Here is a 23447-nt window from a genome sequence, read left to right as displayed (position 1 = left end):
ATTTTGTTCACATTGGAAAAACAAAATATCTTCTGAGATTTATAAGATCCTTCCCACCTGATAGAATATGCAGAAGCCAAGAAAATGACTTTGTAATGGCACACGGTTTATGACATCACAGTAACGCTCACAGTTCCTCATATAGTTCTCACAGTGACCTCATATTTGAGATCACACTAAGGACCTCCAAGGCTTCTTGTGAATTGTGCCTTGTAGAACTGCGATGCAAACAGTCGCTATTTAACATTCAGAGTAAAATCTTGTTTCAATCTTGGACTCTTGAACTCTTGTGAATTCAACAATTAAAGATGTACTTCTATTGGCTGAGCCTTACTTGAAAAAATTTACTGTGTCATGCATCAGATTGGGGTTCAGCTTCTTGCTTGTTAGGTACTCCGGGAGACTGACTGCTGTTTATCTGCAAGGCTACTGCCTATGTCTCCTTGTTTTTTCCATGTAACTAGTATACATTTAGTAGAAATCATTAGCATGGGGACCTTGCTTCACCCTTCTAAAGCAATGTGATACATCTTGTCCTTCAGTTCCTAGATGGATTACTCATTATGCTTCCTTCCAGATATTAAGGCTATGCCCATAAAATGAAATACAAAAATCATTCAAACAGATATGAGTGACCACATAACACACTCATCGATGGTCACTGAGTAGTAGCTGAAGTCATCTGGGACCTTTATTATTGAAGGCAGTCAGTGTTGCCTTTTGGGCACAATCTGTTACTGACTTCAAGGAATGTAATAGTTTGGCTGGTATTCAAGAAACCACTTATTGACATGCAGCTTCTCCAACTGTTGCCCACTGTCTAGTTTCTCTCATTATAACTTAATAAAATGGCAGCGATGAACATTCACCAGTTTCCTTTGCCTGTTCTCAGGTCTTAGACATTGACTTTTCAGGCTACAATATATAATAACGTATCAAATCTGAAATGCTTGTACTTACACTGAATACAGGATTATGCCCCTGTGCCTCTTTCTGTTTCAGAAACCTCACAGATATTAGCAAACAAGACCGCACACCTGAAAGGGTCGTGATCTCGGTAACTATTGGTTTGAGAACTACTTGTTTTTCTCCATGCGGTGTTGTGTATTTAATGTTTACCCATCAGCCATATGAAGTCATAACAATATTCAAGTTCCAGGCTTAAGTGCCAGTAACACATCTGCCACTCAGACCTGCACCATCTTTATTTCAAGCACAAATTTCCCTATTGTCCCCTTTTTTGGAATGAGCACTTGAGATGAGTGGCAGAAGCTCAATATGTTAGAAATAAGCATGATGCTAGGAAAGCGTTGAAGATATTTCCAAGAACTCCATGTTACTCTGGTAGTTTCTTCATTGAAAGCTACCATTAGGCAGTCATCATCATGGTCACTAGCCTTATTCACCTAAGACTCATTACTTCTAGTTGACGTGTGAATGCCAGAATCTTCATCCTGTGAACTGTTGGATTAGATATGACCTTGCTAACTCCTGGATTTGATTAATCGAAAGCATTTCATTTGGAATGAAACATTATATTAGACTCTTTCAGCTACTTAAGTTACTGGAAGTGCATCACAGTTTTTCAATTTGCCTTTTCTTCTCTAGGAGACAAAGCAAAATGTTTAAAAGCAAAATGTTGTATCTGAAATTCTTTTCTCAACAGTGTAAAACCTCTGAAGAAATTCTTCTTTTCTGAAATATATATCTTAGGAATTTCTGTAGGTTACCCTAGATATTTGTCCAAAGGAGCAGTGAATCACAGTGGGGGTTAGTGCTTCATCACGTGGGGAGGCTTAAGAGTAGGTAGAATTGACGGCTTGCCTCATAACTTTCTTAGGCAGCTTTCCATTTTATGTAAATTGTTCCTTTCTTTTCCTTTCACTTCTGTTTGTGGAGTTCGATTCTTTATGGACATACTCTGTAGACAACAATCACCTCAAACACTGTCATGAGGAAGCCTTTTCTGCATGTTAGGAAATAACACAGCCTCCTGTGACAAGTAATATGTTTGGGTTTTGTAAATCAACATGCAAAGTAATTTTACTAAGCAGTCAACCTCAGCATTGCGCCTCGGGCTGAACTTATAGGCATGAGTCCAAACTGCAGGACTGCTGCGGCATTTAGTAGGAGTGTGTTGTGCATTTTACTCGTTTACAGCTGGTTCAGCCCCTTCAGCCTATGTTGCCAGCTATGTCCTGGCAAAAGAAGGCCACTTTATTTCATGATCAGATGTTTTCTGTGACTTGGGGCTTAATTTCTCCTAGTAAGCGTAAGGCAGTTCAACACAGTTCCTGATTTTTTCTTTCTTGCTCTTTGAATTATACAGTCAATCTGTCACTACGAAGTGTAAGTGCTTTCCAGTGTAAGGTAGATAACAGTAGTGAGGTGGTTACTTTGTATAAACTTTGGCCCGGGGGGGGGGTTATTTGGGTAATGTGGCTATTAATGCTAAAAATGTAATTCTTACAGTGGACAGGAATATTTTTTTTAAGAAAGCACATTGTGTTCTATTTCTAAAGATATCAGACTTAGCATTCACTTCATTGAAGTGGTGTTTGGTCTCTTCAGCTCATCCTGGTTTTCTATGATTCGTGAGGTAACCATAGGGTGCAGTTGCACATCTTTAATGCAGTTTATTGTTATAGAAGTTCAGGTTGTTTTTTAATTAGTTAATTACTTCTAAAATAATGCTTTAAAAATCCAACAAGTGTCAGATTTTTTACTGAAATGGTAGAAAGCTTTATGAATGGACACTGACATGTTTTTGGGATTGTAAACAAGAGAAGGTAAGGAATGATAACATATTGCTTTAAATGTTTTAGTTAGTTTTTTTTCCATTAAAAAAGTATTATGCGGAAAAGAGATCTTTAAATAGGGAACCATGTTTAACCTACTACAAAAGAATAATTTGAGTAAGAGAATCATTTGAATAAGAGAATAATTGGGCCAAAATAGTGTTTATTGGTATGCAATTCCGCTCTGGTGTATGTCACCTACCTCATACAGCATTATGTGTGCAAGTAGTATAGACTGAAGTCGATCCTAGTGTTGTCTTGTTTCTTCAAATTCTTGCTATAGTCCACATCTGAGGGATTGTATGTATGATGTGACTGTGAAAATGCCGTAAGCTCTCTTTCTTGTTCACTGGAATGGGAAAAACTTTCTATTTGTCTGATGTTTATGGGAAAGCATTAAATCTCTTGATTTATCTGCTTAGATTATGAAGAAATAAATTTACAGGATAGTTTATGTAACCATAAAGAAAGACATAAAAGTTTAGTCTTCAAGAGTTACATTTTATACCAGAATCTCTTAGAGAGATGTATTTTTACTTAAAGACAAAATTCATTGATTTTCAATATTTCCAACTGAAACTTTTCTGTTATTTAGTGGGATGTCCCTGCCCATGGCTGGGGGGGTTGGAACTAGGTGATCTTTAAGGTCCCTTCCAACCCAAACTGTTCTATGATTTTATGATTCTCCCTTTATGCAATTGTGAATCTGGCTGAATACTAGTAATGATACCTTTGGGGTTGAATTACTTAGCTCTGAAGTTCATTAATTTGTTTAAATATTGCAGTACTAACTATAAATTTACAGTAATTATGAATTTATTTTCTTTGTAGTTATTTGAACTGCTAGGTCCTGAAGGTTTTGAACTCATAGAGAAACTCCTACAGAACAGATCTTTGATTCTGGAAAGATCTTTGACTTGTCCGAATGATAACAGATTCCAGACTCTGCAAGGTGAGTGACTACAGAATTTTTATTCCAAACAGGATAAAAAGTAGTTTTCTAACTGTTCAGATGTATTTCAAACAACCATATTGTCTATACGTATTTAAAAAACAAGCTACAAAAAAGGGGGAGAGGGTCATGTTCAAATGAACTTAGACAAAGAAATCGTGGTATCGTTATACAGAGGAAACAAGTACATATTGCCTGTATTTATTTACCTTTCAACTACCTGTGGGCATGTTTAATTTTTAGATGTATTAACTGTTGCACTGCATCTATTTTAATGGATTATTCTATATATAAGTTAATCTTTGCTTGGGTTATTCCTCATCTGCTTTCTTGCTTGCATTCTACTCTTGTATATCATCAAATGTAGATCTTGGGGAGAAAAAGTAGAGTCACGACCACTTCTGAGAAAAATTCAAGTGAAGCTTAAGGATGGATGGGGCGAGGGACTCAGGTTTTATACTGAAATTTTTGTTTTTATAAGATAAATTGTCTGCACAGAGTAATTATTTTAAAATCTGTTTCACAAATTGCTGTTTAAAAACAAGTATTCCCACTTTCTCCTCTGACAAAGTAAATGTTTGAGAATAGGTTATGACTTGGGATGAATCTTACATAGACATAGCACCATGCAACCCTTTGCATATTCACAGCATATAGAATTAGGAAAGTGTGAATGAAACTAGTAATGGTGGACTTACATAACCTCATGATAATTTTAAAATGAAAAAAACCTGTTTTTAATATTTTTATCTTAAATGAACTATTATATAGGCATGCGTTTAGAAGTTCACCTCTTACTGTGCTGATGGTTAAACTCATCAGAACAACCATTTGAAATCACAAACAGATAAAAACTAAGTGGAATATCTTGCTATCAATGTAACAACATTTTGTATCTTGGGATTTTTTTCCTTTCTGAAATAATCAAATAATGAAATATTTTAAATAAATTCATTAGAAATCCAATTATAATACTTTTTCTCCTATGTGCAGATTTTGGCTACACAGGTCTTTTCTTCTCACTTAGCAGACGTAGTATTTTCGAAGTTTTTACAAATTAATTCTTTATTATGCCATCTGCAAAATCTATTACAGTAATTTCTGCTAGAATGTGGAGGAAGAATATCTTCAATGTTGTGCTTTTGGGACAATACAAACGCATTACTGGTCATATGCTTTTTTCACTGATGAGAGAATCCTTCTTTCATTCTGGTAAAGGAGTCAATGATATTTGAGTATCTTCTCTGAAACTGAAGATGCTCTGCCTCAAGTTCTGTTTATTAATTTTAATAAGGCTTTTTTCTTTTAAGTTGATCAAAATGGTATTTCTAATGGGGATTGAAGTCTTATCTTTTCAGAATTGCATTTGGGAAGGGGAATAATTTGTGTCTGCAGAAGTTTAGTCAACCTTGAGTAATTTGTGTCTTGAAATAAGCACAAGTCAAGGAACTGTACGTGTACTGCATTTCTATAACATGCTGTATTATTTGACTACTTCTTATGTAATTTACTTCAGTGGCAGTAAAGGTGATTGTTGTGCTTATGGGCCAAATCAAGTTACAGTTCTTTGCCCTGGTGTGTTCAGGCTGCATTAAATTTAGTTAGGAAATTGCATCCATTTTTGTCCCCTTTTAATACAAGAGAGACAGTTAAAGCCACAGACACGATGGTATTAATGTGGACATTTTGACAGTTTATTAGATTTTTTTTGAATGTTGTTTAACAAGTTATAGTCACCTTATCCAGCATGCATGCTGTGGGAGGTAAGAGTTTCACTGTTACTGTAGGTGAAACTAAGTGGCACAAAATATTCAAAATATCAGTTAAGTGGGCTTATTTAAAGAAAAAACGGTTTCAATTTTTTGGCTTCAGAGTTTGACTGCAGAAATACATATGAAACATATTTAATTAAGTATATTTAATTAAATATATAATAGTCAGTGAAACATATAAACTAAAAAACTGTTTGCAGAATTTTGAAAACAAAAGTTTTAAACCACTGATACAGTTAAAACCAAAGCAAATCTCTCCACCCCACTGCATATAAAAGACTTGATTGTGTCTTTGGTTTTGGCCAGTAATGGCCTTGGAAAGTTGAATGTGACTGCTCATTCTAGTTCCCTGTTCCCCTAGATTAATTATTTACTGTAATTTCTCTGTGGTTTCAATACGTCTTGATTCAGTCATGCTGTTTTCCACATAAAGGAGAGGAGTTGTTGTGCTTACATAGAATGAAGTTTCTTTTCTCACCTGTTCAGGGAAATTACACTGTCAGTATGCTTTCAATACTGTCATGTTATCCAGTAAATATATATTGATTTTTATGTGAGGAGGTTGAAAAAACCCAGTCTGTTGAATCTCTTTTCACACCATTCTACTCATAAGTGCATACAGGTAAGAGGAGAGATAAGTGGCATTTCCACTGTTGATGAAATTATAAATATAGAAAAGAGAAAACCCATTCCTTTTGCTGCTAGCTAGTCCTCTTGATTTGGGTTGAAGAATTTTTGTTTGCTTAACAATGGTGACTTTAAACATGCTACCTTTGGGTCACGAGCTGGTACTTTTTGTTAGATTACATGAGGGCAACTGCTGAATGGACATCTAAATAAATCTACCCCTCCTACCACCCCATCCCCCTCACCCCCCCAAAAAAAACCCAAACAAAATGCAACCCACACAAAACAAACCTTTGAAGAGAACTGGGGAAAACAAAGATGAAATCCAGTACTTATGGAGATGCATACTACCTTTTATCATATTGCAGAACAATGCAAGAAGTTTATAGGAGAAAATGCTAAGCCAAATTATGGTTGTCAAGTTACAATTCAGTCTGAGCAAGAAAAGCTGTTAATGAAACAATTTCGTCGGGAAGAAAAGCGAAATGCCAGAAAAGAAAAACAAGCTGGGGAAGATGGAGAAGTTTCTGGAGAAGGACTAATGTGCTTTGACCCCAAAGAGCTGCGGATGCAAAGGTAATGCCAGTAATTGAGAAATGCTTCTGTCATAATTGCTATTTCCAACATATCGTAATAGTTTATTTTCTTTTAGTTTGCTTTGATGAGTAGGTGATTCTGATTTCAAGTCACGTTTTCTTACAAGTGTAGACATTTTTTTAGTATGAAAACCTAATTTCAGGGAAAGAAAGCAGTGATCTGCTTAATGAGAATCTTCTTAATCTCATGTATGTGGGCTGGAGATGCAGATTAGAGGGGCAGGCTATCTTTCGTAGTTCCTGTATACACACTACCTGCTTAAGATTTATGAAGTCTGTACTAAATCTATCAGAACTATGTTTTTTTTTCCTCTCAAGATTAATGGGTACTATTTTCTACATTGTCAGCTAAAGGTAGTGGGAGGAGGAGAGGAGGGAGAGCATCGATGAAGAGCAAATAAGCTGTTGTATTTTGTATTGAGAAAAATATAGTGAAAGTGGTATTTAACTGAATACATGTTGCTATATATGTTGCTTAATACATGTTGCTTAAAAAGAGGCAATACTGTATTTAGGAAGCCTTGCGCTTATAGGATTGCGCTTTTGATCTTTATGTAAACATTGTGTTATAAGGACTTGGTTTAACTGATGCCTGAGAAAAACAATGTAAAATTGCTGTGGTAATTATTTTATGCAATGTTTTCTTCCTTAAATTTCCACAACTTTTGCTCTGACTTGAATATACCACATTCGTTTTTTTGATGGCTGCCTAAAATGGGCAGAATTACTGCAATTATTTTTCTGCTCACAGAGAACTAGCACTTCTGAATGCTCGAAGCATGCCAGTCCTATGTAGACAGAGAGAGATGATGGACTTCGAAAAAATACGTTATCCACATGTTTATGATTCCCGAGCTGAAGCTGTGAAAACATCAGCATTCATTGGGGGTGCAAAGGTATGTGCTTGGTGCAGGACCCTTCTTGAACAGTGTGTAAGTCTTTCCCAGTGAGTGATTTGCAGTAGAGTTCCCTTTGTTCCCTTAGAGATTCTCCTTCATATCAGAATCCAATACATCAAGCAGTGCTTCTTTGCACAGTTTTAAACATTTTTATATATTCTGTTTTTATTTGGGCTCTAGAAGAAGTAATCTCATTCTCAACTAATGTATTTATTTTGACTCCTAGGGTCACTTAAATCATTAAAATACTATTTTTCTATCTTTTTTAAACCATTAAAGTGACTTTAACAAAATGAATGCTTTATGAAATTCTAGACTGAATGGCTTTTGAAATTTAATGAAATAAGTAGGGGAGAGGGCTTGTATTTTTTGGATTTTTTTCTGGGTAGGAAAACTGATTATTTTCCATTTGGTGGGTTCAGTGCTATTATAAAATGAATCAATGAGAACTGCTTTTATTTTGGATTCATTTTTTGAAGGAAAGTGATGGAACAATTGTTTTAACTGGATTATACGTAATGACAGTTTTCCTGTTTTCATACTTTCAGTTAATTTTCCTGTAATACTGTTTCAGGTGTTCTTACCAGAGACAGTTCAGAGAGAAAACAATAAAATGTATGAAGAAGTGAAGATCCCCCATAGCGAACCAATGCCTATTGGTATTGAAGAGAAAATTGTTTATATTAAAGATTTAGATGAGGTGAGTAAACCATTTCAAAGATATTAAATTAATTTCTACTTTGTATGACAAAAATTTAACTGTAAAACATTACTTATTAATACTGTGATTTGTTATGTGTAAATGCACTCAGTTTTTTCGCTACTAATTTTGAGAATATTTGTTGGATGTAGTGACTGCACAGCACTATTTTGCAGTCTGTGAGACTAGTTTTATAGTACAATGCAGTTGTGGGGGTATGGAGTTATGATGTTTACAGACTGTATGGCATGCAAACCCTTTGGGAGTAGTGCTTCTTTGAGAGGAAGGGGCAAATTATTAGTAGTAGAACTTTGGTGATAGGAAACAGGGGAAAATTCAAGTAAAAACAATATTAGCATGTTCACTTTTATTGATTTTAAAATGGTGAAAAGGCTGAAGTAAGAGAACTAAATTTGTTGTTAGTACTTACAGTCTAGAACTTTCAGTACTCCACATGTATCTGCTCGCTTCTTATTGTGTATGACAAATCTGCTTATGAATGGGAGATTTTGCAATTGTTTTCAACAGGGACACAAGGAGCAAGCTCTGTGTGCATATGAGGAAGGTTTTATGTTTCTTAGTATTTCATCACCATCAACATGGAAAAACTTCTCCCACTTTTTTCTCTGTGGGAAAACAAGACGTGAGAATATAAATCTCATACGGTTACCCAGAGCATATTATTGGGGGTTCTGAGCAAAGGTTATGCCTTACATAAAGATTTAACCATTTTAAAACAGAAGACAGTTGAATTTTAGAATCAGAATCTATTTTTTTTTCTGCTTGGGTGACAGTACCTAATGCCATATTTATGAAATGACTGACAGCTTAACTAGATAGAAGTGTTGAGCCACTGCAGCTGTAAAATGCAACATTTTATATGACTATTTTCAGCATGACAGCTTTCTGCGATGAAATGTCTTTCTCCCTAGCTAAATACTACCTACTAACCTGTAAGATTTTTGCAAGAAGTACCAATATTTCAAGAGACAATCACTTTTTTTCAGAAAAAGTGTATAGTTCAGACAGAAAAATAAATATTGAGAACAAATGGTTGGCAGATTTTTGTACATATAATGTTTAAAATAAATGTTACAAAATGCATCAGTTATGCAGATTTCACAAGTCATTCATCTCCTTTGTATGTTGTGTATCATCAAGAGGTATACTTTTCAGATTCACAGTGAAATTCTGAAATAGAAACACTCTTCTTCAGAACTTTTTCATATATTTCCTATTACAGGACATCAAATAGAAGTGTCAAGAGCAAATAAAATTTTGAATGTTTGAATACTTATGTATTTAATTCCCACCCCCAACTGTAATATCAGCTTGTAGCAAAAAATGACAATTTTATGAATAGTTTGTCCAACTGCAGGACATGTCAGATTCCTATTTCCATGAGTGAGACTCATAGATTTGAATCGTGTTGAAGACCATCTTTTTCTCAATCAGGTAAAACGCCTGATGTTACCAGTGTGTGTATTTTTCAATATATACTCGATCAAGACATAAGTATCTTGATTAGGGCAAAATGTCTTTTTGCTTTCTCTGTATGGCTGTTCTAGATCGTTACGCTCATAAAATACTGGTTAGTGGTTAAAATTTTTGCCAATAAACTCAATTCAGTTTAGAAAGCGAGAAATTTTTCTGTCAATATGGTGTATTCATTCTTGGTAAACTAGTGTAAGCCAAAGCAGTAAGATAAAGATTTTTAGCTTTCTCCCTAGCGTACGTAGCATATCCCATGCTTATAAGATAGCTGTCTCTATATAGATATGTTTGCAAGAGTATCTGAAGTATGAACAGTCATGCAAGGAGAAGGTGTGACAGTAAATCTGACTGCAGATAGCTCATACCAGTATCTAGAGGCATCATTAGGAAGTTGAGAATTTTGCTACAATCGACTATTACGAGATGCCATTAGTAGTAGGAGCTTTGTTCTAAGACATTGAGTTGATCTAATCATATGGATTAAGGTACTCATTCTGTTTAATGAGTCAATATACATGCAGCCTGTAATAATGTAGGTGCCCAGGAAAAAAAGCTCAGAACAACCAAACAGTCTATTGTTGCTGCTAAAGGGTATTTTATCACACAGCTCTGTAAGCACTTGCTGTTTTATGGGCAAATCCTGATGGTTTTAAAAATTATAAGTATTCCTCTTCCTATGAGTTTTCATCTATTCTCTGTTTCACCAGTCCAATTTCTGTTGCGCTGTGGTTTCTTGCCTGGCTCTGGCTGTGTTTCCCTGCCTCAGGTACTAAGATGTGTTAGCTGCAGTATTTGGAGGCAAACACTTTGGGTTTTCTAAGATGTTTCGCCTTGTAAAATTGTCTTTTTACATCCAGAAAATAGATCAATTTTCTACTTTCTAAAACAGTTTTACTGACTTAGTTTCAGGTTAAGTGCCAAGTTCTCATTTGCCACAGAGCCATTGTGAGGAGGAGGAAGAGGCGGAGGGTGGGGCAGGTCAGAACCCCTGGCGAGTAGCACAGTGTGGGATGGAAGTGCTCCCTCAGCTGTTATAGGTGTAAGGTGTCAGCCTGCTCGGGAGAGGTCAGCTCTTATAAACTGGTGGTAACTTCTCTGGAGCTACTTTGCCTACACAATGATGATAAAAGAGAGTAACCTCCTTCTTTTTGTCTCTGTTCTCTAACGTCCAGATTTCTTTTACTTGCTCTGAGAAGCTGTGACTAGATGACAGAAATAAAAATGTGTTTGCGCTACAGAAGATTTTGACCTTTCCATCTAAACACGGGTATCTGTGGGACGTGCAAGTCATTTTTGACAGTGAGGGTGGTGAGGCACTGGAACAAATTGTTGTGGATGCCCCATCCCTTGAGGTGTTCAAAGCCAGGTTAGATGAGGCTTTGAGCAACCTGATCTGGTGGGAAGTATGTCTGCCAGTGGCACGGGGTTGGTACTGGATGATCTTTAAGGTCTCTTCCAACCCAAACCATTCTAAGATTCTATGATTGCTTTAGGTACAGAGTACAGAAATTTTTGTACAATTATAATATTTTCTGGGCCTTCTCTTTGGCTCTTCTTCACTTGCTAACTACTTTGCCCGAGTGTGGAGAGGTGGTCAGGAGAAGTACTGTACAGCTGACTTTCTAGTTTATTGTGTTGTAGAGGAAAGTGGCCTTCTATTTAGATTTGATATATGGAAAGTGTTTTAATGGCTGGTGTAAATTTCTTCATATGGGAAAGAAATGTATATGTCATTCTTAATATAAAGAAACCTACATCTTGATTTGAAAATTTCCAGTGCTACCTTTGCTGATTCAGGGTTAAAAACTTTAACTGCGTGAGTTTTCCCAAGGGACTGAAGAGTAATAAACCACACCATGACATATCACCAGTAAGAAAGAGCATGAGAGGAATAGTAGCAATACAAAATAAAATTAGTTCTTTGCTAATGCTTTGTATTAGCAAAGAGAGGGTCTGGAAATGTACAAAGACAGACCAAGAAGCTGTGCTATTTAGCTAAGTGAGTGCATTTCACGGACAAAGTGTTTTTAGAAGATGCAGCTGATGGTAGCATAATTATTCAAAAAGGCAGTGGACGTAGCAGTCAGTGCTGGTGCCGAGGCTATGGACTGAAAAATCTTCATTATTCAACTTTATATTTACATGACCTAGCAGGTGAAAATTCTGTTATTTGGCGACTAGTTTGCATTTGTGTCACCTCCCATCTTTTAAAAGACAAAGGAGCACTATGGAAGAATCTATAACATATAGGCATAATATAATGCTGGTAGTGAAATTGTGAAACTAAATTGTTAAAAAGTTTAATTAACCTTTAATTTTCCTTTTTAAATACAGAAGGCAAGAATAAGTCTAAAATGGGCTGGTTTGTAATCTTTTTGAAAAAATGTTTCACTTTCGACTGAATGCTAATGTGAGAATTTTTGAAGTGTCATAGGAGCTTCTTTTCCTTTTAGTCTGTATGCTTTCATTTGCACAAAGGTAATTTTAAAAACTCTTTCTCATCAGTTATGTGACTTTGATCACATTGCCAGCAGTTTGGGTAGAATCTTTGACCTTGTAACATGCATATTGCAGTATACACTATTAAATTTAATCTTCATAGCTCTTAAGGTCAGAACTGAGTTCATGATAAGGAGTTAATTTGTATTTTGAACTATTAGCCAAAAGCTAAACTGCTGGATCGTGTAAGATGAAGTTTGGGGTTTTTTTTTCATTTTAAATGTTTTGAAGTATTAATTAATGCAGATTTTTCTCATTTCTTTAAGTTGACGTAAACATAGGTTAAGGAGAGATGAGAGAAATTAGTTCCTCTAAATATTAGTTCTAAGAAACCACATTTTAACCACACTTCAAACATCTGTACGCTCTCTTTTGTTGTTCCTTTCATAGAAATGTAAGGCGGTAAGACAAAACATCTCTGAACCAACAACCAAGGGAGCAGCAATACCTTAAACTAGCACAGGCCTTAACAGGAAGTTCTTATTTATAGGATTGGCAGTGTAAACAGGATGCGTCTTCTGCTACACTGCAGAATGAAGAAACAATACATTTTAGCAAGGTTTGGCATTGTATTATCTGAAATCTTATGGCTAGTATTTTCAAAGTAACTCTTCAGTTTATTTAGAGCCTTCTTTTAACGGTTCAGAGCTTTTCTAAAGAGTTTGACTTCATGGAGGAAGAGTTCTCACCATACTGCAAGGCAGCAAATCCTAGACCCAATTTAATTTGTAAATAATTATTGTTGGCATTTATTATTGTTTGGAGCATGCTGGATACAAGCATGTGTGGCTTATGAATAGCTGGTTGGTCACACCTCTTTAGTCTGAAGTATTATGGTACTACTGCTTGTGAAAGTGGCATGCTAGCTAGGTAGTTTCAGTAATGAGAATTTAAAAAATGGAGTAAGTTCAAGCTTATATTTATTAGCTTTGGCTGCTTGACATGCAGCTTGACCGTTACTGAAATATATGTTTTTGTACTTACTATGAAGGTGGTTTTGTGCCAGCCTTTTTGCCAAATAAATGTAACTTTAAAGTCATAAACTCAGGTCAGGAAAAGTTCCTCTTCAAGACTGTGAAAACAGGTTTTATCTAACAAATTGCTCTGGTGAAAAATAACTTCAGCTTTTTACCTAAAGTGTATGTTCAGGGAAAGATTTATTTCTGTGTTTCATGTTATTTCCATTTCCTTTTACTAGCACTACTTAGTGGTCTAAATAAGCAATGCTTTTTCTCTCTGCATTATGTGAAGGAATTATTACAAAATCAATATTCACTTTTTTTTCCAGTAATGTTTTCATGTTTTTAGAATTGTACAAGTAAGTCTACTGAATAGGAGTATGGATGTTTTTGCATAAATTACATTTTTTTACATCCAGAATGTTGGACCATTTATTTCAAACTTGATCTTAGTGTACATTTCAGTTGCATAATTTCGAAACAGCAATTGACAATTGAACCGAATTGAATAGTTTTTAAAATATTTTAATTTTATTGAAATTTTGACATTTCTCTAATGAAGTATAAAAGAAAATTGCTCTGAGGAAAGTTTACATGTTTCGTAATCATTATTCACATCTTAAGACAAGGAAAACAACCATGATGGTCATAATACAGTGTTTTTAATAGCTGATAATGTATATTAGAACTAGCAATCTGTCTTCGTATTTCATGAGTGGGGATCCAAAGAAGGTAGAGTATGTGCAGTAATAGGTTAACACAAATATTGGAGTTAAGATTCTACACTGATGTTAATCTTAAAACTTATGAATTCTAGCCTAATTTTCTTCAGTATGTGAGTTAATTAGTATTTTTATCATTATTTTAGAACCCCAGATGCAAAATTTACAATTTCTGCATCAAATTGTTTGAATATCTAATTGAGCCTCAGCTGAGGCTTTTGTATATTGTTTTGTTTAAATTGTCTGAGTAAACACTGTAGTTTTCGCTGAAAGCAAATAAAAACTGTGTGCTTCATGCCAAACCAGCAGTTTATTGTCCATGTCATGTAAGATTATTATAATTTCTATTATGAAAATCATATTTCTTATTAGAAATATTTTTATTAACTCTTCATCAAAAAGAAGATAACATGTTTGAAACAAAACATATCTAAATAATATAAAGAGAAAAATAAACTTGATATTGTGAAATACAGGTACACTGCAGTGATAGCAAGGATTTGTGAATGCTGTAATACAACTTCTAATTAATTCTGGAATTAAATGTGAAAGTCTGGATTCCTTGATTTAGCACAGCACATGTCCCAGATCTGGCAAGGCAGATTTCTCAGGAGCAAATCTTCGGAGGATGCAGGGTTATGACAAGGAATGAAATAGGTAGATAACAAAATAATGGATGATTTTGTCTGATAAATCTGAGATTATAGTACTAAGCGTGGTTCCACTAGATGTCTTTTCTCCTGACATGAGAGTATTTCCAAACTCTGTATCAAAATATATAAAGTAGGTTTCCTGGAACATCAGAATAAGAACTTATGCTAGTGCCGAAATAAGAGAGAGAAGAATGAATTGTCTCAGAAGAGGTATACTGAGGATAAAGATTTTCTTTTTTAATGTAGCAATAGTAAAACACAGAAAGGGAAGAGTCATGAGGGATGGTGATATCAAAGCTGTCCTAAAAATAAGAAGGCAAGAAATAGAGATTGTCATTTTGTTTTTTGACAAAAGCCGTCATACAACTTCTTTTCCTGGAGACACACATCCCAGGTATGTGATAGCTCTTAAGAGCTGAACACAGTCCTGGATATGTTAATCTCTAAGCCATTTCATGGGTTTCCTCAAAAACATTTTATTTAGTAACTTACAGTGTTATTTTAAAAAACGTTCTGAAATGCAGTCATGCCTGGCAGTAAAGATTGTGATATACCCTTGGCATTTGAAAACTGTGATTTTTGACTCAGAAAAAAGATGTGTTTGACACTATTATAGACAGAGGACCTGTCTCTTAACACAGGATGAGAAATTGAAACCATTTTCTCTGAAACATGTCTGCATTAGGTAGGTGTGACATGACTGCAGTTTTTGCCTTAATCCATATTGTGTCTTTTATTCACATTCACAGTCCTACATTATAATAAGCGTAAAAAAAAAACAGTAATACGCATTTTAGATATTTTAAATATATATTTATAAAATATATTTTTATATATATATGCAACACATGTATACAACGTATATACGTGGATGTGTGTGTATATATATATTTCCTGTTAGTGCCAAATTTATTTTTAAAGTAGTAGATGCTTTTTAACAGACTCGTCACCACTATTTTATATATCTTTCCCTTTTCCTCTCTTAGCTTGCCAGACTTTTACTATTTCATTTTTAAATAGAAAAGGAAGATCTGTATGCAAAAAAAAGAAAGGAAGATGATGAATAATTGGAAAAAGACAAGAACTGAAGTATGATCTTATATCAGATTTTATGAAGAGCAAAAGCAGGTTTCACTGAGCAGCAGTCGCACATACCTACTGAAACAATCTGCCTTCCACTGTTGTGGAAGTAATGCCGTAGTTTATCTCTTGGTATGGGAAGGAATGAAGGTAAAGGAAGAAAGTACGTCCTGCTGCTCATGAGTTTCAAGTCTAGGCATTATGTGAATGATCAGACATAAGCCTGTATTTGCTCGAAATATATCCTCCTTCATATGATGTAGCTTTTATTTTTGACTTGATGTTGTGGATTGAATCACTGTAGTGGGATCATTTGAAAGCTGATTATTTTTATAGAAATTGGAAAAACATTCACCAGAGAAGTATAATGAAATTTTTATTATTGTCTTATAAAAACTGTGGAAGTAATGCAGATACTTCCTTTAAATTTTGGGGTACCTGAATTGTTGGAGAAATTAAGGGATAACCAGTTGCATCCACATTTACAAATCACACAGTTTCCCTGTTGTAAAAAAATAACCACACAACAACTTGCAATGTAACCTTTTTCTTACTTCAAAATAGTGTTCTCTGTCTACCTCTACCATGAACCTTTCTTTTGGTAGGCTCCAAGAAGGTTTATTTGCTTTGGTTTTACACTGGGCAAGTTTTATTCTTTTAGAATCAGGCTGAATGAAGGTTTCTGTTGCAATATGTGCTATCTCTAGCTCATCTACACAAATTTTTCAGATGACTTTTCACAAAGTTGAAAAATTATCTTTTTCTATTTGGCCTGGGCTTCTCCTTGGTATTCCACTATAGCCTAATCCCTTTCCGTATCTTGTAGTGTCTTAAAATTGATTGCTTGAAATATGATCTCATTATTTGTTCTCTAAATTGCCTTTTCCTAATGTCAGGTGGAATATAGTTGGAGATATTTTGTAGTCTTGTGCTTTTATTCTTTTTAAGATTTTCAATCTTTTGTCTTTTTTTGCTTTAAACATCAGTTTCTAAATACTATTAGGATAATATATTGTATAACACTTTATAGCTTTATTTTTTTTTTGTATTGGCTTATCTGTTAAGATACTCTTATAAGAGCCCTTTAACATCTTAGAAGTTTGACCATTGTGTTATGTGAACAAGATAAATATAAGACATCAGCAGTGTTTGAAGGATGCTATGAAAAACTGATAAATATGCTCTTTGTTGTGTCACTCTGTGTTACACTTATACACACTTTTTTTTTATTTTTATAGGCTTGATATTAATGAAAACATGCGAAAAACACTGTAAATGTGTACTGTAATGAAAATCCTTGTGAATATAAGATAGTATTTTCCAATGTCCTTCCATTATTGAGATTGTAATTGAAACTTAAAAAGATCTCTGTAAGAAATACTCTATTTATTTAAAGTACTAGTAATGTATAACATATTTTTATTGAAAAACCTGTAAAATCTGAGTCATCTCTTCTCAGGCATGTAAGTTTGAAGGCAAGAACAATTAATAGACAATACAGGTCAAAGTCTAATACTGGTACTATCTCTACCAGTGAAAATAGGAACCTGCATTTCTTTTGGTCTGTTCTTTAAACTAGCATGGCTATGTATGATATACTAAGCAAAAATTGCTGAAAAATATTTGGTAGATACTGCCATATGAGACTTGCAGTTTCTTACAGTTATTTCGGATTTTGGTGGCTCCTTTTTATGCAAATAGTAAATATGGATAGGGAAGTGCACTTTTTAATATTAACATGACATAAAATTGGCTGCCTCTGATTTGAATAAAACGTTAAGCCTGTTTCATTTTCAGCACAGCTGTCAAGCATGTGTATATTGTGTAGTGCTGCCTCTGAAATGGTTGAAAATCTTGTGGGAGCACTTACAAAGGCAAACCAGTAAAGGGCACCAGCTGCTGAAAAGCACCTGCTAAGCCACTGTGGGAATAGATGCATCTGCCTGTAGCTAGAAGTAATCTAACCAAGTACCTGCTTTTACCTGTCAGGATTTTAATTTGTGTAGCAATTCAACCAATGAAAGTACTTGTGAATACTGAAATTAAAAAAAAAAACAAAAAACCTCATGTGTTTTTTTTATGCAAAAGAGCACTACTTCTGAGCAGTAGGAGTCTGTTAAAGCCTCTTATTCTCATTACTATCTTAGGTTTTTGTTTTAATAAAAAACCCAGGTATGGCAGCCAAAGGTCTCAGCTACACTGTGCATAATGTCTTACTAAAGGGTTCAGTCACTATGGAAGAAATTATGCTATTGAAAAGCAGATTTCCAGTTTTTCTTTGGCTTAGTGTGACAGATGGATGTCGGGGGCTGGCGGGAATATATGCTTAATTTTTTTATTGCAGCGTATTTGATTTGTTATGGATAGAATCATAGATTGATTAAGGTTGGAAAAGATCGCCAAGATCATCAGGTCTTACTGTTAGCCCAACACCATCATACCATGGATGGTAATACACACACAAAAACTGTTTTACTATCAGAAGTCATTAGAGAAATTTCCCAGATACTTTTTAATATTCTGGTACTTCTTGTCTTTTAATACTTGAAGTTCTGTTGTCCCCTCACATTAGTAACCCTACCATGCAAGTTTGTCATCCTTCACCTACCTTTTCTTTTCCTACAGCAGATCAGGTAGGAAAAACTTCTGTGAGTGCTGCTGAGATTTGGGAGAACAAAAGAGCTGTGTTCTCATAGAAAAAAAGATGACTGATTGTGCTTGTAGTCTTCCCTTGTAAAATTTACAAAAAGTCATTGAAAATCTATACTGTAAAACAGTACTGACTTCTTGGTTAGCAGTAGTGTGAAATTAACTGAAGTAGACAAGAAAATTGAGTTGTAGAAAGATTATGACAGCAGTAGTGATTCCTCTAGGAATGCTCTTCTCTTTGCCATTCTTTCATTTTTACTCAATGTGTTTAAATAATTACTAGTTTCAGCTATAATTACCTCTCAGAGCACTCTGTTAGTTTTTCTGATTTTTGTTAGGTATTATTAGGAAGAAATAGTTTGTCATATGTTATGGGCAAGTTAAAGTAAATAGTTTGAAAATATTGTCCTGAAGTAGCTTCTATGTTAATAGTTTAAATATTCATTTCTACATGAAAAGTTAGAACTGATGCCTTTGTGTTCATAAAAGTAATTAGGATTTATTTAAAAATAAAAATACTGAAAGACACATGCTTTAAAAGTATGTAATAACATGAATTGTTGTTACCCTTCTCTTAGAGACAGGTTTAAAGTTGCTTTCAAAGGAAAACAATATTTAGGCTCCAAATTACAATATTCAACGGACTGTAAATTGAGTGACTTTTATTAACGTATTAAATTTTTTAGAGTGAAATAATGACCAATAAAAATTCAACATGCATTTCTGGTAGACGTGTTCTGCCACACTGTAGCTGCATGTAGCTCAAAGAAATCCAGCTTTCTGGTTCGCAGCATTTTTTTCCTCTTTTACTTAATCACAGTAATATTTGAAATCCAAATATATCTGCCTGCTATCTTTGCAGCTGTTGTGTTTGTTGACCTCATTACATGATCAAAATAAGTGAAATACTTAAATTGAAAAAGCAACTTGTTAAATGGCCATTCCTCATTCTTTAGGGAGGTACGTTTTATGCCATTGACCGAATGTTGAGACTTTGGTATAAAGCACATGCAGAGATCTGTAAAGTTTTTAGTGAAAACAACTCAAAGTAGTTTTAGTCATTTTGATAATTAAGACTGGGGAGTGAATAATGTGCCTCTGCTGGCTGCTGTTTAGGCGATAGCCATTTCTCAATGGAATTTCATAGTACGAGTGTGGAAGAAGAATGCAGTAGTCTGCTTTACTTTGATAGCATACCTGAAGGCAAGCTTTCATTCTTGGGAGTAATTGGTCTTCGATTTAAAGAGAAATACATGACAGTATTTTAAATTCTAATTAAAATTGTATTCAAGACAAAAATTGTTCTTCGTTTTCAAGAAATGTAATCTCAAAGTGACAGTTTTTGAAGATGAAGGAAATGTATGCTGAGTCTGATATGCTTTAACATCTAAAAGATTACATTGCACTGAAAATATTTTAGACAAATTATAGTTTGTCTGATTTTAATGTCTGTCTTTAACTAGCACAAGTTTCAGTAGTGTCCTTGAGGTAAAAATCTCTTACCTAGGTTAAGGATGTCCAAGGTCCTCAGTAACAGAAAGGCAACTGAGCTTGTCCATTGAGGGATTCAGTTAGAAATCACCAAATAGTTTTAAATGTTTTTAAAACTTTTTAGGATAGAGGAGCTACATGATTAAAAGATTGACTTTATATCTGACAGACTATTCATCTCAGACTTGCAATTTCCGTTAAGTTAAAAATCACTTGGTAACTGTTCATATATTGGAAGTTTTAAAATTTTCAAAGAGTAGTCATTGTTTGAGTCTGTAGAACAACAGGGAACAACAAATAGTGTAAAGTCCTTTAAAGTAGGAGGACTTCTGTGTTTTGTGTCCTATTCTAACAAAATACTTTTTCTGAATTCTAATTGGAAAATTGGAATTATCCTACTACTTGATCTTTCAGTTAGAATATTGGATCTGAACACATCAAATAAGAGTGGAGTTTTTCTTCTTTCCATATGAATAAATAGATGTGCTTTGTATAATAATAATAACAATGTTCAAATTAGAAACAATTTATTTCCTTTGTAGCATGCTGAAAATAAATCTGGACAAGAGAAATAGGAACTTTTCATTTGCAGGAAACAAAATATAAGATTTTATTTAGCCATTTATAAGAATTACTGTTGAACATAGTATAATGAATGAAACTTCTGTGCCAGTATTCCTCCTGCTCTGCTTTTGTTCTCTGAATTTGAAAAGAATGAGATTTTTTTCTGAGTTATCTGGAGCTACACAGGAGTTAATTTCCTGTTTTCCTGATTCCTTCGCTCTCTGCTTTTGACACCTGTGGACATTTGTCCTTCTGGACCTCAAAGCATGAGACTGTCTCCCTGCCATGCATATTCCTTAGATGGAGACTTTTTGGCTTGTTGTCAAATGTATCTTTAAGTTAAGTAAGAATAAAGAATACTTCTCTCAAGTTTTGCATCTGTAATTTGCCTGTATCAGAAAAAAGACCAGTTTGCATATCAGTAGCTACTATAGCAGCCAAACAAAAAGTCTGGTCCTATTGTAATCTGCAACATGTATCCTTTCCAAAGTTCAAGTATAAACTGTTAAATCTGTAGTGTTGTTTGCAAAGCAAGAACTGTCTTCCTGATCAGCTTTTCAGCTTTTGTGATTCTGTAGTTCTCAGTGTCTTAATTTTCCATTAATCAAAATGAAGAGAATTGCTGACAGGAAATGCCCAGGTGCAGTCCGTTAGAAACTTTTGTGTCTTTATATCCTGACCCGTGCCTCAGTCATTCACAGAAGTCACTGTGGTGTGGGAGGACCTGGACTTTGGTCCCTTTTCTCAGATGTCTGTCTCTTCTTTGTTGTGACCATTTTTTCAGGTTTGGCCAAAAGCTATCTGCTGTTATCGGTCAATACTCTCCATCCCTACTAGATTTTTCAGTTTTCTCTCTAGGCTATTTACAGTTGCAGTACCCCTTTTTTTGAGGTGAATACCCTCATCAACACAACTTACTACTTAGAATTTCTTTTTTTTTTTCTTTAATGTTAGTAGTGATATATTCTTTCAAAACTGCAACAAGAATATGAAGGGAAAAGAATAAATTAGATCTCTCTTGATATGATGCAGTTGTTTCAAAATTCTGCCAAATAGTTCAGAAACAGTGATCCATGCAAGAATTTAGCTTTGACGAAGTAGTTTATTTGTGCTTTCATATAATAGAATAATGTCTTTATTTGCAAAAAGTTAGCTGAAACCATTTTATATTGTTTGCTTAAAGGGCTTTGGGTTTTGTATTGTGTGTTCGTAGAGTAACTTTTTTCCTCACCGGTGGCCAGAACTTACATCACCCCTTCCACAATGCCTTCGTTATCTTTCCTTATTGTTTGTTGGGTTTCTCCCTTTGTCTTGCAGTGTCTATATTCTTGCACAACTAGAAAAACGTTTTCTGTATTAACTGTTTGATTACAGTTACTTTTGAGACAGTGTGCCTCTAACAGTGATTTTTGTTTCTCTTTCCTTTTAAAGAGGCACACTGTGTTTTCCTAGGGGAATAAATTAAGGGAGCGATATGCCAGCAATGGAGCTAGGAGTCTGCTTTAGTTGTAAACAAGTGTAAGAAATTGTGAGGGTCTTCTCTGAATTGAAAAAAAAAAAACATGTAGAATAGGCTGTGGCATATCATTGTACCATAGTATAGTTTGGGTTGGAAGGAACCTTAAAGATCATCTAGTTCCAATCTCCCTGACATGGGCAGGGACATCCCACTAGATCAGGCTGCTCAAAGCCCCATCCAACCTGGCCTTGAACACCTCCAGGGATGGGGCAGCCACAGCTTCCCTGGGCAACCTGTTCCAGTGTCTCACCACTCTCATGGTGAAGAAATTCTTCCTAATGTCTAGTCTAAATCTGCCCCTCTCCAGTTTATACCTGTTCCCCCTGGTCCTATTCCCACAAGCCTTTACAAATAGCCCCTCTCCAGCTTTCCTGGAGCCCCATCAGGTACCGAAAGGTCGCTATAAGATCTCCTTTGAGCCTTCTCTTCTCCGGGCTGAACAAGCCCAACTCTCTCAGCCAGTCCTCATAGGGAAGGTGCTCCAGCCTTCCAGTCATCTTTGTCACCCTCCTCTGGGCCTGTTCCAACAGCTTCATGTCCTTCTTACATTGAGGATTCCAGAACTGGACACAGTATTCCAGATGAGGTCTCATAAGAGAGGAATAGAGGGGCAGAATCACCTCTCTCAGCCTGCTGGCCACGCTTCTTTTGATGCAGCCCAGCATACAGTTGGCCTTCTGGGCTGTGAGCGCACATTGCCGGCTCGTGTCGAGCTTCTCATCGACCAGCACCCCCAAGTCCTTCTCTGCAGGACCGCTCTCAAGCACGTCATCTCCCATCGTGTACTGAAAAAAGGGATTGCCCCAACCCAGGTGCAGGACCTTACACTTGGCCTTGTTGAACCTCATGAGGTTTCATTATATAAACATCGGTTTCCTCTTTGCTCCATCTAGAAAAGTCATGGGGATCATGGTAGTGTAGGTGTCAATACATAGCAGTTCAGGAGGAACTTTGCTGTTAAGGGTAACAACATTTTAAATGTTTTAGAAGTTGTAGAGATTTGTGTGTTACACTCTTCCACACACTTAAATTTGTATAGCATTAAGTTATTTTTTTATTTTAAAGGAAATAAACCTTCTTTCCATGATACTGTTAATATTGATTAAATGTGAGCAAATTTGACTCAAATTCTTCTGTCTTCATAAAATTTTAGCTTCTGATCTTATTAGGAAATGACACAAGCATCACCAATTTTCCTCTTCCTATTTTCCTAGTAGCTGCATTACTTCAAGGTAATTTTTGTGTGTAATTCACAAATGACATCAGAGAGCTCTAAGAGGAAGCCGTGTTCTTATCTCCATTTCGTTGCTGCAATCTGGAATAATTCTCTTGACATCAGATACTTTTGATTTAACAGTAGTGTTACTGAAATCAGAATCTCGCCTTTGTGTCTGTTTGGATGTCAAAATTTATTTATATTTGCTGTAGAAATAATTGTTTCTATGGAAAAATCTTTCTGAAACACTTTGTTAT

The 23447-nt window shown here is 35.2% G+C and overlaps 1 protein-coding gene across 3 annotated transcripts in view; it reads left to right on the top strand.

The window, feature by feature from the left end:
* The window catches only part of ASCC3 (activating signal cointegrator 1 complex subunit 3), a 265663-nt gene that overhangs the window by 45766 nt on the left and 196450 nt on the right, over window positions 1-23447 (top strand). For all 3 annotated transcript variants that reach the window (XM_054061495.1, XM_054061493.1, XM_054061496.1), the window contains 4 exons: window positions 3630-3750; window positions 6518-6725; window positions 7497-7641; window positions 8219-8344. In XM_054061495.1, the coding sequence (XP_053917470.1) occupies window positions 3630-3750; window positions 6518-6725; window positions 7497-7641; window positions 8219-8344 (600 nt within the window). The remainder of the gene's footprint in view (window positions 1-3629; window positions 3751-6517; window positions 6726-7496; window positions 7642-8218; window positions 8345-23447) is intronic.

The sequence above is a fragment of the Cuculus canorus genome, chromosome 3 (genome assembly GCF_017976375.1).
Source record: "Cuculus canorus isolate bCucCan1 chromosome 3, bCucCan1.pri, whole genome shotgun sequence".
Classification (NCBI taxonomy): domain Eukaryota; kingdom Metazoa; phylum Chordata; class Aves; order Cuculiformes; family Cuculidae; genus Cuculus; species Cuculus canorus.
Note: the sequence above shows the minus strand (reverse complement) of the source record. Positions and strands in the feature narration are given on the sequence as shown.